Source organism: Grampus griseus (assembly GCF_964374135.1).
Source record: "Grampus griseus genome assembly, chromosome: 9".
NCBI lineage: Eukaryota > Metazoa > Chordata > Mammalia > Artiodactyla > Delphinidae > Grampus > Grampus griseus.
In genome coordinates this window covers 98,564,155-98,582,408 of record NC_139003.1, presented here as the reverse complement: position 1 = coordinate 98,582,408, position 18,254 = coordinate 98,564,155, and the positions used below count along the sequence as shown (strand labels likewise).

Below are 18,254 nucleotides of genomic sequence, written 5' to 3'. Positions count from 1 at the left end.
TTTAGAGAAGAGCTAACACCTATCCTTCTCAAACTCTTCCTAAAAATTGCAGAGGGAGAAACACTCCCCAACTCATTCTACGAGGCCACCATCACCTTGATACCAAAACCAGACAAAGATATCACACAAAAAAATTACAGGCCAATATCACTGATGATCATGGACACAGAAATCCTCAGCAAAATACTAGCAAATGGAATCCAACAACACATTAAAAGGATCATGCACCATGATCAAGTGGGATGTATCCAAGGGATGCAAGGATTCTTCAATATATGCAAATCAATCCATGTGATACACCATCTTAATAAACTGAAGAATAAAAACCATATAATCATCTCAATAGACGCAGAAAAAGCTTTTGAGAAAATTAAACATCAATTTATGATAAAAACTCTCCAGAAAGTGGGTGTAGAGGGAACCTCCCTCAACATAATGAAGGCAATATATGACAAACCCACAGCAAACATTATTCTTAATGGTGAAAACCTGAAAGAATTTCTTCTAATACCAGGAACAAGACAAGGGTGCCCACTCTCACCACTATTATTCAACATAGTTTTGGAAGTCGTAGCCATGACAATCAGAGAAGAAAAAGAAATAAAAGGAATCCAATTGGGGAAAGAAGAAGGAAAACTCACTGTCTGCAGATGACATGGTACTATACATAGAAAATCCTAAAGATGCCACTAGAAAACTACTAGACCTAATCAATGAATTTAGCAAAGTTGCAGGATACAAAATTAATACACAGATATCTCTTGCATTCCTATACAATAACAGTGGAAGATTAGAAAGAGAAATTAAGGAAACAATCCCATTTACCATTGCTACAAAAAGAATAAAATACCTAGGAATAAACCTACCTAAGAAGGCAAAAGACCTGCATGCAGAAAACTGTAAGACACTGATGAAAGAAATTAAAGATGACACAAACAGATGGAGAGATATACCATGTTCTTGGATTGGAAGAATCAACATTGTGAAAATGACTCTACTACCCAAAGCAATCTACAGATTCAATGCAATCCCTATCAAACTACCACTGGCATTTTTCACAGCACTAGAACAAAAAATTTCACAATTTGTATGGAAACACAAAAGACGGATTCCCTTTTTGTAACTCGTAAAGGTAAAATAATATTTGCTTTGTGCCAAGTTTTCTCAAAAGGAAAAGGACTATATACCATGACCAAATCGGATTTATCCCCGGAATTTAAGGATGGTTCAACATAGGAAAACCAATCATTGTAATACATTACATTAACAGTAAAAAGGGAAAAAAACCACATGATTATCTCAATTGTTGCATAAAAGCATTTTACACAATTTAACAGCTTTTTATGATTAAAAAAACACATAACAAACTATGAATAGAAGGAATACCTCAACATAATAAAAGCTGTATATGAAAACCCCTCAGTGAACATCTTTCACTCAAAGGTGAAAGTCTGAAAGCTTTTCCTCTAAGATCAGGAACAGGACAAAGAGGTCCACTTTCACCATATCTATTTAACAGAGTCTTGGGAATTCTAACCAGAGCAGTTAGGCAAGAAAAGGAAATGAAAGGCATCCAAATTGGAAAGGAAGAAGTAAAATGATCTCTGTACACAAATGATATGATCTTATAGGTAGAAAACTCTAAAGATTCCACACACATACACAAATTGTTAGAACTTATAAACAATTTCAGTAGAGTCACAGGATACAAAATCAACACAAAAAGTCAGTTGCACTTCTACACACTAACAGTGAACCAAAAGGAAATTAAGAAAACGATTCCATTTACATTAGCATCAAAAAGAATAAAATACTTAGTAATACTTAGGAAGCAAGGAGGTGAAGGACATGTACAATGAAAACTAAAAAACATTGCTAAAAGAAATTAAAGAATGCATGAGCAAATGAAAAGACATTCCATGTTCACACTGGAAATCTTAATATTGTTAAGATTATCAGTATTACCAAAGAAATCTACCATTTCAATGAAGTCGTTATCAAAATCCCAGTGACAGTTTTTGCACAAATGGAAAAACCCATTCTAAAATACATATAGAATCTCAAGGGACACTGAATATCTAAAACTCTCTTGAAAAAGAACAAAGCTAGAGGACTTGCCATCCTGATTTCACAACTTAGTATTAAGCCATAGTAGTCAAAACAGCATAATACTGGCAAAAGGCCTACATATATAGACTACCCGAAAAGAATAGAGAGCCCGGAAGTAACCCTCACATAAATAGTCAAATGATTTTCCACAAGGGGCCAAAGAGTATTCAATGGGGAAAGGACAGGCTTTTCATGAAATGGTGCTGAGAAAACTGGACATCCACATGCAAACATGATGTTAGACCCTCACACCATATACAAAAATAAGCTCATGTATGAGCTCGGGCTGCTGTAACAAAATACTACAGACTGGGTAGCTAAACAATGTAAATTTAATTTTCTCACACTTCTGGAGCCTGGGAAGTCCAAGATTAAGGTGCCAATAGAGTTGGTGTCTGGTGAAGGCCTTCCTCCTGCATTGCAGATGACTGCCTTTTGCTGTGTGCTCATCTGGCCATTCCTCAGTACATATGGAGAGAGGGTGGAGGGGGCACTCTGATTTCTTTTCCTCTTCTTATAAGGTCATTAATCCTGTAGGATTAGGAACCCACCCTCATGACCTCATTTAACCTTAATTACCTCTTAAAGATCCATCTCCGAATACGCTCACATTGGGGGTTAGGGCTTAAATATGAACTTGGGGGGAACACAATTCAATCTATAGCAATTCAAAATGGATCCATGACCTAAATATAAGACCGAAAACTATACAACTCTTAGAATATAGGGCAGAAGCTTCATGTCATTGGATCTGGCCTTGATTTATTGGATATGACACCAAAAAATCGCAGACAACAACAACAAAAAAATAAAAATAGACCAATTGGATTTCATGAAAATTTAAAACATTTGTGCATCAAAAGACATCAACAAAGTAAAAAGGAAACTCACAAAACGGGAGAAAATATTTGAAAATCAAATATTAATCAGAGATTAATATGAATATATATAGAACTCCTGAAACTAAACAAGAGAACAAACAACCTGATTAAAAAGTGGGCAAAGGACTTGAATAGGCTTTTCTCTAAGGAAGATACACAAATGGCTGATAAGCACATGAAAAGATGTTCAACATCACTAGTTATTCAGCAAATGCAAATTGAAACTGTAGTGAGATACCACCTCACACCCATTAGAATGACTGCTATCGAAAAAACGGTAAATAACAAGTGTCAGTGAGGATGAGGAAAAATTGGAATTGTGCACTGGTGGTGAGAATGTAAAATGGTACAACCACTGGGGAAAAGAGAATGGTGGTTCCTCAAAGAATTAAACATAGACTTACCATTTAATCCAGCAATTCCACTTTCCTCAAAATAATTGAAAGAGGGTCTGGAAGAAATATTTGTACGCGCATGTTTATAGCAACGTTACTCACAATACTCAAGAGGTCGAAACCAGCTAAGTGTCCAGTGATGTATGAATGGATAAGCAAAATGTGGTATATGCATTCAAGGCAATAGTATTCAACCTTAAAAAGGAAGAAAATTCTGACATATACTACAAAATGGATGCAACTTGAGGACATTATGCTAAGTGAAATAAGCCAGTCACAAAAAGACAAATAATGTATGGTTCTACTTTTATGAAGTACTTAGAATAGACAAAATCATAGAGACAGAAAGTAGAAGGGTGGTTGCCAGTAGCTGGGGGTGGTGGTGGTGGTGGAATGGGGAGTTATTGTTTAATTAGTGCAGAATTTCAGTCTTGCAAGATGAAAAGAGTTCTGGAGATGGGTCATGGTGATGGTAGCACAACAATATGAATATACTTAACACCACTGAACTGTACACTTAAAAATAGTTAATATGGTAAATTTTATGTTATGTGTATTTCATCACAGTAAAAAAACAAAAAAAAGACAATTGAGCCCATGATCACAGCAAACTTAATCTTTCATCTTGACAGTTTTGACAGCCTTGTAAGTAATGGGCTCAAAAATCAAATTCAAGACCTGTACTAGAGTCTAAATACATTTGTATCCCAAAGTGCTATGGCCCTAGATTAAGTGGCAACATGAAGTAACTCTTCTAAATTTCAGCCTAGGTTTGTACTGCTGGGTGGTCTGCAGAGGGGGACCTCAAACCTTGAATTTGGTGGAGATAATTCTAAACTGATAATACTTCCAGGTGCTTAACAGAAGCAAAAGCGGATCCTCTGTGGAGGACAGTGTTGTCATCTAAGGCCTCAAGTTAGTTAATTTTTTATGCATGATAACTGGTACCATGGTGAGAAGTAGCAAAACCAAAAGATAATCAAAACAAATTTTAAGCACTGGAATTACAAAAAATGAATTATCAGGAGCAGAGGTCCAGAAGGAAGTAGAAATCTCTCTATTGCTTAAGGCCTTGCCCTTTTGGAAGAAATATTATTTTTCAAAATTATAAGATCCTTGTTCACCAGTGTTTTTATTCCTCCTCCTTAAAAATATGCAGAGTTTATAAAAATCGATAAGGAAAAGGCCCAATGGAAAAAGCAGGTGAAGGGTATGAATAACAATTTACATTGGAGGAAATCCAATGACTAAAGACAGTTTGAAAAGATTCCCAGCCTCACTGGTGATCACGGAAAATGAAATTGAAAACAGCAAAGGGATATTCTTTTTCATTTAGCCAATAACCATAATACTTCAGAGCAGGGCCTCAGATGCTCCTGATGGGAGTATGGATTGCTCCATTCTTTGGGAAGAAAAGCCTGGAAATAGATATTAAGATGAAAAATACATATGTTCTTTGAAATTTCATTTTGGGGGATATATCTTGTGGAAATAAAGCATACACAAACACACAAACAAACACAGATATTTTCCACAGGCAGGTTTCTAGGGGCATAAATATATACACAATTAATTAACAACTGAACGCTACTTGAATGCCAATCAATAGAATGTTTGACTAAACTATAGTACCTCTTTACTATGGATTATTTATTATGCAGTTATTAAAAAGATGAATTATATTTGTTATGGTAACCTGTGATCAGCGATCTTTGATATTACTATTTTAATTGTTTTGCATTGCCACAAACCACTCCCATATAAGATGGTGAACTTAATCAATAAATGTTGTGTGTGTTCTGACTGCTCGACTTATCAGCTGTTCCGTCATCTCTGTCCCTCTCCTCAGGCCTCTCTATTCCCTGAGGCAAAACAATATTGAAATTGGCCAATTAATAACCTGCAATGGCCTCTAAGTGTTCAAGTGAAAGAAAGAGTTGCATGTCTCTCACTTTAAGCCAAAAGCTAGAAATGATTACGCCTAGTGAGGAAGGCATGTCAAAATCCAAGATAGGCTGAAAGCAAACGGTTGCACCAAACAGTTAGCCAAGTTGTGAATGCATACAGTACTTTCTTTTTTCTTCTTTTTAAAAATAATTGTTTAATATGCAACTAATACGTGATTACTATAGAAAAATTAGAAAATAAGTAAAACAAATCATCTAATTCTTTTGCATGAAAATAATGTTAACCTTTTTAATATCTTTCCAGATTTTTTCTCTATAAACCTATGTACTTTTTAAAGCAGCTTATTGAGAGACATTTCTCACACCATGCAATTAATCCATTAATGTGTACAATTCAGTGGTTTTTTAGTATATTCACAAGATTATGAAAATCACCACAACCAATTTTAGAACATTTTCATGACTCCAAAAAGGAAACCCCAATTAGCGAGTACCCCCCATTTGCTCATAACCACCACCCTCAGTCCTGGACAGCCACTAATCTACTTTCTCTCTCTCTCTATTTACCTGTTCTGGCCATTTCATATAAATGGAATTATACAATATATGGTCTTTTGTGACTGGATTAATTCATTTAGCATGTTTACAAGCTTCATCCATGTCGTAGCATGTGTCATACTTTTTTTAAATTGCCAAATAATATTCCATTTTGTGGATATGCCACAACTATATACTTTTAATAAAAACTATCATACAAAATGACTACTAGTAGATGTAAGATTTCTTTTAGAGGTGATGAAAATGTTCTATAATTGGTTGATGTCATGGTTATTCAATTCTAAATGTACTGAAAACCATTGAATTGTATACTTTAAATATGTGAATTGCATGATATATGAATTATATCTCAATAAATCTGTTATTAAAAAGTATACCATATTTGCTCTTTAGAAACCACTCTTTAATGAAGTTATTAACATTCTCCCACATAACTAAGTAGGTTTCAAAGTATAGTTTTTAATGGCCATACAATAATTTTTATTTTACTTAACAAATCCCCTAGTTTTATTTTTTTAATTAATTAATTAATTATTTTTCATGTTTTATCATTTTATTAGGAATAATTCCAAATGGGTTATGGAGAAAACTTATTCATTGAGTTTGATGAATTTTCCAAAAACTCTTAATGAAGACATGTTCACCAATAAACAATAAAACATGCAGCAGAACTATCATATACTGAGCAAAGAGTCTGGCTGATACCCAAAGCAACATGTACCATAAAAAAGATACAATATAAAGGAAGACAATCTGCTGAGTATTAAAAATCATCTCAATATGAACTCTTTGCAACTAGCACAGAATTAATTAGCTATCCAATCCAAATCCAAATCCAAGCTTGGCTGATGGGAGCCAGGAGTCAATAATAGGGGGGAAATATAAATTCCTCAGTGCAAAAGATCTGGACAGTGTTTTGGAGCATTTCCCTGGCTGGTACAAGCAGTATTAAAAAATCTTTTTGGCAAGGGAGAAAAATAAATACAAATGGAATGCTACATTTTTTAAATCAGCAGACTGTCCCAGGAATGATAAAGGTATCAATAAAATAGCAAGGGGACAACTTTAAAACATTATTTACTGTGGGCTCAGAAAAACATTCAAAATGGATTGATTTAAAGATGTCACATTAGCTATGTCCAGGCGTTTAGGCTTAAGGGAAGTAAAATTAAAAGAGGACACCTTTTTTCCCCCAAGTTAAGGAGAATCTCTTTAAAACCAAGCATATTGCTAAATGGCAACATTATACTTGGTAAACAATAGCTGGCAACAAAATATGTTTAAATGCTGTAATATTCTGCCCAAACCAGTCCCAGATACTGTTGAATAACCAAGATGCAAACTAATTTTGTTGTAACAAGCCTAGACCAGTTCTATCAAATGTGTCCTTGGTTAGATATCTAGTTTCATTAAACGTTTTGAAAGCTCATTTGACAGTCAGTCAAGTCCCTCATGCAGACCAGTTCCTTGTGTAGCACAAGTGGCTTGAACATACCATGTTCTGTTACGAAGAGACTGAAGACCTAATTTATCCGTCATTTCCCTAATGGCCGTAGCATTTGGCAAATCCTGTTTGTTTGCAAAAAGCAGCAATGCTGCATCTCGCAACTCATCTTCCTGAAGCATTTTATGCAGCTCTTCTGCTCCTTTCTGAATTCTTTCACAATCATTGCTATCTACCACAAAAATAAGACCCTGGGTATTTTGGAAGTAATGCCTCCAGAGATGCCTAATTTTATCTTGACCATCAACATCCCATACTGTGAAACAAACGTTCTTATATTCTACTGTTTCCACATTAAAACCAGTGGTAGGAATGGTGGTGACTATCCCTCCTAACTTCAGTTTATACAGAATGGTCGTCCTGCCAGCAGCATCCAATCCAACCATCAAAATACACATCTGCTTCCTGCCGAAGAGATGCAAGAAGAGGGAGAAGAAGGTGAGGCCCATGGTGGTAGTGGCACTTGCAATGGGCAGGAGCAGAAGGGGTTTAGGGCGTCTCTGGGCCTTCTTTCATGCTCCTGGCAAACTCAGGGAGGAAAGAGGAGATGAGGTTGGCAGGGACAGCTCGCTAACCGCTTTGTAGGCTGGAGCTGCCCTCCGGGACAGGAATTAGCGGGTGATGACCTGCTCGACGACTGGCAGGGCAGCTCTGGCTCTGGTGCTAAATCTTTAGCTGTGCCATGTCACATGGCAGCCGCGGCGACTCCGGCAGCGGCCCGGCCCCTCCAACGTGGAAAGAATCGCGTCACCGCCACCACCTCCCCCTCCCCTAGTTTTAAAAAGTTAGGTTGTTTCCAGTGATTTTGCAATTATACAGAATACCTTGATGAACCTCTTGGTACATAAATCTGTTTGCCCGTATCTGATCATTTCATGAAAAAAGCTTTTGAACTCTTTTTCTGGCACTACAGTTATGTTTCTGTTGCTAAAAATTCTTTCAGCTTTATTGCCATACATGGTAGTTTTCTCTCTGAACTCTAAATTTCTGTTTGAGCCTTATAATGATTTTATTAAAGATTCCTTTTATCCTTAAAAAATATTTAATAGGTTTAGTATCGGAAGTGAACAAGCAAAGCTTCCTAGGCTAAGACTCAGTTTCTTTACAGTTTTTTCATATACTTGATTTCTAATATTATAGCATTGTGGTCGGAAAAAGATGATTGATATGACTTCAATTTTCTTAAATTTACCGAAGCTCACTTTGTGGCCCAGCTTGTGATCAATCCTGGAGAATGTTGCACGTGCACTTGAGAAGCATGTGTATTCTGCTGTTTTTGGATGGAATGCTCTATAAATATCAATTTAATCCATCTGGTCTAATGTGTCATTTAAGGCTTGTGTTTCCTTATTGATTTTCTGCCTGGATCATCTGTCCGTTGATGAAAGTAGGGTGTTAGAGCCCTCCACTATTATATATATTGTTACTGTTGATTTCTCCTTTTACGATTGTTAGTATTTGCCTTATAAATTGAGGTGCTCCTATGTTGGGTGCATATATATTTCCAATTGTTATATCTTCCTGGATTGATTTCTTGATCATTATGTAGTGTCCTTTTCGTCTCTTGTAACAGTCTTTATTTTAAAGTCTATTTTGTCTGATATGAGAATTGCTACTCCAGGTTTATTTTGTTTTTGTTTTTGTTTTTTTGCGGTACATGGGCCTCTCACTGTTGTGTCCTCTCCCGTTGCGGAGCACAGGCTCCGGACGTGCAGGCTCAGCGGCCATGGCTCACGGGCCCAGCCGCTCCGCGGCATGTGGGATCTTCCCGGACCAGGGCATGAACCCGTGTCCCCTGCATCAGCAGACGGACTCTCAACCACTGCGCCACCAGGGAAGCCCTACTCCAGGTTTAGTTTGATTTCCATTGGCATGGAATACATTTTTCCACCCCCTCACTTTCACTCTGTATGTGTCCCTTGATCTAAAGTAGGTCTCTTATAAACAGCATATGTACGGGTCTTGTTTTTGTATCCATTCAGCCAGTCTATGTCTTTTGTTGGAGCATTTAATCCATTTACGTTTAAGGTATTATCGATATGTATGTTCTCATTGTCATTTTGTTAATTGTTTTGGATTTGTTTTTGTGTTTTTTCTTCCCTTCCTCTTTCATTCTCTTCTCTTGTGATTCGATGACTTACTTTATAGTGTTGTGTTTGGATTGCTTTTTCCTTTTTGTGTGTATCTATTGTAGATTTTCAGTTTGCTGTTCCCATGAGGTTTTGATATAGATGTCTGTATATAAACAACAATATAGATTGTTTTAATTCAATAAAGACAACATAGATTGTCTATAATTTCAAACGCATTTCCGATATCCTGCATTTGTGCTCTCCTCTTCTCACAATTGCTGATTTTGATATATTTGTGTGCAGATGATTTCCTACCTTTACTGTATGTTTGCCTTTACCAGTGAGCTTTTCATTCATAATTTTCTTGTTTCTAGTTGTGGCCTTTTCTTTTCCACCTAGAGAAGTTCCTTTAACACTTGTTGCAAAGCTGGATGGTGGTGCTGAATTCTCTTAGCTTTTGCTTGTCTGTAAAGCTTTTGATTTCTATGTTGAATCTGAATGACAGCCCTGCTGGGTAGAGTATTCTTGGTTGTAGGTTCTTCCCTCTCATCACTTTAAGTATATTGTGCCACTCCCTTCCGGCCTGCAGAGTTTCTGCTGAGAAATCACCTGACCACCTTATGGGAGTTCCTTTGTATATCGTTTGTTGCTTTTCCCTTGTTGCTTTTGATATTTTTTCTTTGTCTTTAATATTTGTCAGTTTGATTACTATCTGTCTCAGTGTGTTCCTCCTTGGGTTTCTCCTGCCTGGGACTCTCTGCATTTCCTGGACTTAGGTGACTGCTTCCCTTCCCATGTTAGGGAAGTTTTCAGCTATTATCTGTTCAAATATTTTCTCAGGCCGTTTCTCCCTCTCATCTCCTTCTGGGACCCCTATAATGCAAATGTTGGTGCATTTCATTTTTTCCCAGAGGTCTCTCAGACTGTTCTCATTTCTTTTCATTCTTTTCTCTTTATTCTGTTCTGTGGCAGTGATTTCCACCATGCTGCTTTCCAGGTCACTTATCTGTTCTTCTGCCTCTGTTATTCTGCTATTGATTCCTTCTAGTGTATTATTCATTTCAGTTATTGTATTGTTCATCTCTGTTTGTTTGTTCTTTAGTTCTTCTAGATCTTTGTTAAACATTTCTTATGTCTTCTCGATCTTTGCCTCCATTCTTTTTCTGAGATCTTGGATCATCTTCACTATCATTACTCTGAATTTTTTTCAGATAAATTGCCTATCTCCACTTCACTTAGTTGTTCTTTTGGGGTTTTATCTTGTTCCTTTATCTGGGACATAGTCCTCTGTCAGATATCTCATTTTGTCTCATTTTTGTGATTGCAGATTTGTTCCGCAGGCTGCAGTGTTTTAGTTCTTCAAGCTTCTGCTGTCTGCCCCCTGGTGGATGAGGCTGTCTAAGAGGCTTATGCAGGCTTCCTGGTGGGAGGGACTGGTAGCTTCCCACTAGTGGGTGGACCTGGGTCTGGTCCCCCTGGTGGGCAGGGTCGTGTCTGGTTGTGTGTTCATTATCGGGCAGCTGCATACTCAGGAAGACTTTAGGCAGCCTGTCTGCTGATGCGCGGGGCTGTGTTCCCACCCTGTTGGTTGTTTAGCTTGAGGCATCCCAGCACTGGAGGCTTCAGGCTGTTGCGGCGGGGCCAGGTCTTGGTGAGAAAATGGCAGCCTCCAAGAGGGCTCACCCCAATGAGTACTCCCCAGAACTACTGCTGCTAGTGGCCTTGTCCCCACAGTGAGCCACAGCCGCCCCCCAGCCACCTCTGCAGGAGACACTCCAATACTAGCAAGTAGGTCTGGCCCAGTCTCTTATGATGTCACTGCTGTTTTCCCTGGGTCCTGGCACACATGAGACCCTGTGTGCACACTCCAAGAGTGGAGTTTCTGATCCCCCCAGTCCTGTGGAATTCCTGCAATAAAGCCCCACTCACCTTCAAAGCCAAACTCTCTGGGGGCTCCTTCTCCTATTGCTAGACCCCCAGGCTGGAGAGCCTGAAGTGGGGCTCAGAACTTTCACTCCTATAGGAGAACTTCTGTGGTATAATTATCTTCCTGTTTGTGGGCTGCCCACCTAGGGTGTATGGGATTTGATTTTATTGCAGTCTTGCTCCTCCTACTATTTAGTGGCTTCTTTTTTTAAAAAATATTTATTTATTTGTTTATTTGGCTGTACTGGGTGTTAGTTGAGGCACACGAGATCTTCGTTTCTGCGTGCGGGATCTTTAGTTGCAGCATGCGGGATCTTTTAGTTGTGGCATGCAGGACCTAGTTCCCTGACCAGGGATCAAACCTGAGCCCCCTGCAATGGGAGCACAGAGTCTTTTTTTTTAACATCTTTATTGGAGTATAATTGCTTTACAATGGTGTGTTAGTTTCTGCTTTATAACAAAGTGAATCAGCCATACATATACATATATCCCCATATCTCCTCCCTCTCGCGTCTCCCTCCCACCCTCCCTATCCCACCCCTCTAGGTGGTCACAAAGCACCGAGCTGATCTCCCTGTGCTATGCGGCTGCTTCCCACTAGCTATCTATTTCACATTTGGTAGTGTATATATGTCCATGCGACTCTCTCAGTTCATCCCAGCTTACCCTTCCCCTGCCTCATGTCCTCAACTGTTGGACCACCAGGGAAGTCCCTGTGACTTCTTTGTTTTTGGATGTAGGGTATCTTTTCTGGTAGGCTGCAGTGTTTTTGTTTGTTTTTTGTTTGTTTTGTCGATTGTTGTTCAGCAGTCAGTTGGGATTTTGATGTTTCCATAAGAAGAAGTGAGCTCATGTCCTTCTACTCCGCTATCTTGTCTCCTCCTCCTCCAAGAGATACTTTCTTGAAGGAAATTAAAAATGCTACTCCAGTGAACACGTGAATGAAACAGCCTTATTGCTGATATGGAGATGGTTTTAGTGGTCTGGATAGAAGATCAGATCACAACATTTGCCACAACATTTCCTTAAGCCAACTAAACCAGAGCAAGGTCCTAACTCTATTAAATTCTATGAAGGCTGAGAGAGGTGAGGAAGCTGGAGAAGAAAAAGTTGAAACTAGCAGAGGTTGGTTCATGAGATTTAAGAGAATAAGCCATCTTCATAACTTCAAAGAGCAAGGTACGGCAGCAAGTGCTGATGCAGAAGCTGCAGCATCTTATCCAGGAGATCTAGCTAAGATAATGAAGGTGGCTACACTAAATAACAAATGAATCAGTGTAGATGAAACCGCCTTATATTGGAAGAAGTTGCCACCTAGGACTTTAAGCTAGAGAGGAGAAGTCAATTCCTGGCTTCAAAGCTTCAAAGGACAGGCTGATGTTCTTGTTGGGGGCTAATGCAGCTGGTCACTTTAGGTTGAACCCAATGCTTATTTACCATTCTGAAAATCCTAGGGCTCTGAAGAATTTTGCTAAACCAACTTGCCTATGCTCCATAAACAAAACAACAAAGCCTGCATGACAGCACGTCTATTGACAACATGGTCTACTGAATATCTTAAGCCCACTGTTGTGAACTACAGCTCAGAAAAAATGATTTCTTTCAAAATGTTACTGCTCATTGACAATGTACCTGGTCACCCAAGAGCTCTAGTGGAGATGTATAATGAGATACATATTGTTTTCATGCCTGCTAACACAATATCTATCCTGCAGCCCATGGATCAAGGAGTCATTTTGACTTTCAAGTCTTATTAAGAAGTACATTTCATAAGGCTATAGCTGCCATAGAAATTCCTCTGATAGATATGGGTAAAGTAAATTGCAAACCTTCTGGAAAGGATTCACCATTCTAGATGCCATTAAGAACATTTGTGATTCATGGGAAGAGCTCAAAATATCAACATTAACAGGGGTTTGGAAGAACTTGATTCTAACCCTCATGATGAGTTTCAGGGGTTAAAGACTTTAGTGGAGGAAGTAACTGCAGATGTGTTATAAACAGCAAGAGAACTAGAATTAGAACTGGAGCCTGAAGATATGATTGAATTGTTGCAATCTCATGATAAAACTTTAACAGATGAGGAGTTGCTTCTTATGAATGAGCAAAGAAAATGCTTCTTTGAGGTAGGGTCTATTTGTGGTGAAGACTCTGAAGATTGTTGAAATGACAACAAAAGATTTAGAATGTTGCTTAGTTTATAAAGCAGCAGCAGGGTTTGATACGAATGATTCCAATTTTGAAAAAAGTTCTACTGTGGATAAAATGCTCTCAAACAGCATTGCATGCTACAGAGAAATCGTTCATGAAAGGAACAGTCAATCGATGTGGCAGACTTCATTGTTGTCTTATTTTAAGAAATGGCCACGGCCACCCCAGCCTTCAGCATCCACCACCCTGATCAGTCAGCAGCCACCAACACCAACGCAAGACCCTCCATCAGCAAAAAGATTATGACTTGTTGAAGGCTCAGATGATGGTTAGCATTTTTTAGCAATAAAGTATTTTTTTTTAGAATTGACATCTTTGCTATATTTTTTTAATTCATTTATTTATTTATTTATGGCTGCATTGGGTCTTTGTTGCTGCACACGGGCTTTCTCTAGTTGCAGCGAGCAGGGGCTGCTCTTCGTTGCAGTGCGTGGGCTTCTTATTGCGGTGGCTTCTCTTGTTGCAGAGCACGGGCTCTAGGCACATGGGCTTCAGTAGTTGTGGCACATGGGCTTCAGTAGTTGTGGCTCGTGGGTCTACAGAGTGGGCTTCAGTAGCTGTGGCACATGGGCTTAGTTGCTCCACGGCATGTAGGATCATCCTGGACCAGGGATCGAACCCGTGTCCCCTACATTGGCAGGTGGATTCTTAACCACTGCTCCACCAGGGAAGTCCCTAAAACATGTTTTAATGTAGGTATGGACATTGTTTTTTTAAAAAAACATAATGCTACTGCACAGTTGATAGACTATAGTATAGTAAACATAACTTTTATATGCACTGGGAAGCTAAAAAATTTGTGTGACTCACTTTATGGCAATATTCACTTTATTGCTGTGGTCTGGAACCAAGTCTGCTATATCTCTGAGGTATACCCGTGAATCAAATGTTCAGATGGCAGTGACTTCTGGTAATTGACATAGTAGCTTGATTGAACCAAAACCCTCCCACAGATAATAATTACAAAATATGGGGAAAATTCAAAAAAATTATTTGAAGGCTCTGGAGACAAACAAAAGCAGGTAGAAGTTGGAGGGAAGTCTACCCTTGAACAGCCCAGGGCAGGGTTTACATTACCCTGTCTCTTTGCCTGTAGGGAAGCTGAAAGCTGAAGTGTCAATGGACAGAAGTCCAGAAATCATGGCGAAATCCTGGGGTAGGGCCATGCTGAGGGAGTGAATCCCCAAACTGTATATAAACTACTCCCAGATTCTCACTGGATAGCTGAGACCTGGGGCCTAGGCTGCATTGAGCCCATTGCGTGGAGGACATTCTGGAGGTAGCACCCAGCCTTCCTATGGACCTCAGTAACTGTTGGCTTCTTGTCTTTTTGGCTCAAGAAATCTGCTTTTGTTTACATGAAAATGGTTCAATGTATACAGAATTCTAGGAAATGCAAAATAAACTATAGTGATAGCAGGTTAATGCTTGAAGAAGATGGGGGAGAGGGAAGAGGGAAGGATTACTAGGGACATGAAGAAACTTTGGAGGTGATATGTTCATTATCTTGATTGTGGTGGTTTTGTGTGTTTATGCATATATCAAAACATGAAATTACATACTTTACGTGAAGTTTATTTAGTGTATGTCAGTTATACTTCGATAAAGCCATAGTTTTATAAAACCGCACAGGGAGTTGAAAGCAAATGGATAGGAAAGATATATCATGCAAACTCTAAACATATGAAGGCTGGAGTATCCACACTTCAGTATTTCCAGAATTAAAGCAGAGCATTTAATAGTGGAAAAAGGATTAATCTGTCAGAAAGCTATAACAATGATAAATGTCTATGCTCCGAATAATTGAACTTCAAAATATATAAAGCAAAAACTAACAGAAATGAAAGGGAAAATGGGCATATCCACAACAAGAGTTGAAGATTTTAACTCCCCTCTTTCAGTAACTGATAGAACAGCTAGGCAAAAAGTCAGGTACAATACAAGACTTGAACGCCACCACCAATGACTTTGACTTAATTGACATTTATAGAACACTTTACCCAATAACTGCAGAATACACATCTTTTCAAGTGCACAGGAAACATTCACTGAGATAGACCACTCTGTGGTCTGAATGTTTGTATCCCTCACATATTCATATGTTGAAGCCCAATATAATGGTGATGGAACTTGGAGCCTTTTGAAGGTGCTTAAGTCATAATGGTGGAATCCTCATTAATGAGATTAGTGCTCTTATAAAGAGATACCCTAGAGAGCTTCCTAGCCCCCTTCCATCATGTGAGGACACAGTGAGAAGGCACTGGCTGTGAACCAGGAAGAGGGCCTTCACCAGAATGGGGCCTTGCTGAAGACTTGATCTTGGACTTTGCAGCCTCTAGAGCTGTGAGAAGTAAATATCGGTTTATAAGGTACCCAGCTGATGGTATTTTGTTATAGCAGTCTGAACAGACTAAGACAGACTCTGGTCTGGGCCATCAAACAATAAAATTCAAATGTCTGAGTTCTCACAGACTGTGTTTTTTTACCATTATAAAGTTAAACTTGAAAAGCCCAAATATTTGGAAGTTAACACAGTTCTAAATAATGCACAAGTAAAAATCAAAACTCAAAATTATTTTTAACTGACCAGTAATAAAAACACAGTATTTCAAAGTTTGTGGAATGTAGCTAAAGTTAAGGTAGATTATTACATTGAGATAATATTTAATCATCCCTGAATGCTTAGGAAAAACCTGCTTGGTCATGATATGTTAGTCTTTTAGAATAGATTGCTAGATTTCACTTAGGATTTTTGCATTTAAGCTCACAAGTCTGGTTTCCGGTTTTCATTGTTTGTACTATTTTTGTCTGATTTTGAAATTAAAGGTTACACTATCATCAAAGAATAGTTTGGAAGATTTCCATCATTTTTTCTCCTCTGTTCTCATTCTCTGATCATAACGTAAGAGAATGATCTCACAATAAAACGATGTAGTAAAAGCTCTTCCATAAAGCGCTGAACTGGTATCATTTTTAGGGTTAAAATATTTTCAAATTATTCCATACTTGTTGGTCTATTCAGGTTTTCTCTTTTTGTGAGACAATTTTATTAACTTACCCTAAAATAATCCTTTTTTTTTTTTTTTTTTGGTACGCAGGCCTCTCACTGTTGTGTCCTCTCCCGTTGCGGAGCACAGGCTCCGGACGCGCAGGCTCAGTGGCCATGGCTCACGGGCCTAGCCGCTCCGCGGCATATGGGATCTTCCCGGACCAGGGCACAAACCCGTGTCCCCTGCCTCGGCAGGCAGATTCTTAACCACTGTGCCACCAGGGAAGCCCTTGAACTCTATTTCTTAAAACAGGGTATCAATAGATTTTTACATTTTTATTTAATTCAATATATTATATTTTACATTATAATTTCTTTTTGATGCAAACTTTATTTAAAAGTGAGTTTCTTAAATACATGCACCCCAGTGTTCATAGCAGCACTATTTATAAAAGCCAAGACATGGAAGCAACCTAAATTTCCATTGACAGATGAATGGATAAAGAAGATGTACATATATACAATGGAATATTACTCAGCCACAAGAAATAATAAAATAATGCCATTTGCAGCAACACGGATGGACTTAGAGATTATCATAGTAAGTGAAGTAAGAGAGAGAAAAACAAATATCATGTGATATCACTTATACGTGGAATCTAAAATATGATACAAATAAACTTATTTACAAAACAGAAACAGACTTACAGACATAGAAAACAAACGTGGTTACCAACAGGAAAAGTGGGGTGGTAGGGGGAGGAAATTAGAGGAGTTTGGGATTAGGAGATACAAACTACTATATATAAAATAGATAAACAACAAGGTCCTACTGTGTAGCACAGGGAACTATATTCAATATCTTGTGGTAAATTATAATGGAAAAGACTATTAAAAAGAATATATATCTGAATCACTTTTGTGTACATCAGAAACTAACTTCAAAAAAAAAACCTCAATTAAAAAAAGTGAGTTTCTTAATTTCTAAACATAGAAATATTATTAAGTTGTCTTATTAATTTCTAATTTAATTACATTGTGGTCAGAGATGTGGTCCATATTGTTTTAATCCGAAACATTTTGAGAATGACTTTATAGACATATATATGGTTAATTTAAAAAATTGATATAAAATTCACATACTGTAAAATTCACCACTTAAAAGTATACAATTCCATTGTTTTTAGTATACTTACAAGATTATGCAAACATAACCTCTAGTAATTCCAGAACATTTCCATCACCCCTGAAAGAACCCACAGACCCCCTAGAAGTCACTGCCCACCCCCCCAGCAGCCCCTTGCAACTAATCTATTTCCTGTCTCTATGGATCTGCCTATTCTGGATATTTCATATAAATGGCTCATAAAATATGTGGCCTTTTGTCTTCAGTTTCTTTTACTCACCATAATGTTTTTAAGGTTCATCCATTTTGTAGCATGTATGAGTACTGCATTCCTTTTTATGGCCAAATTTATATATATATATATATAGAGAGAGAGAGAGAGAGAGCTTATATATATAGTTTATAAACTATATATATACATACATATAGTTTCTCAGTGATGGAAATTTGGTTTTTTTCCACTTTTTGGCTATTATGAATAATGGTACTATGGACATTAGTCTGTAAGTTTTGGTGGGGATTTATGATTTTATTTCTTTTGAGTAGAAATTTATTTCTCTAAAAGTAGAATTGCTA

The 18,254-nt window shown here is 38.0% G+C and overlaps 2 protein-coding genes across 2 annotated transcripts in view; one reads left to right on the top strand and one right to left on the bottom strand.

Annotated features, from left to right (window-relative positions):
• The window catches only part of LOC309827660 (up-regulator of cell proliferation), a 92,433-nt gene that overhangs the window by 16,111 nt on the left and 58,068 nt on the right, over positions 1-18,254 (top strand). The gene's annotated exons all lie outside the window — the stretch shown is intronic.
• On the bottom strand, positions 7,288-7,803 carry LOC309827551 (ADP-ribosylation factor 4-like; the record flags this gene model as incomplete). Its single annotated transcript, XM_082662267.1, has 1 exon — positions 7,288-7,803. One exon carries the CDS (start codon positions 7,801-7,803, stop codon positions 7,288-7,290), a length of 516 nt encoding a protein of 171 aa, XP_082518393.1.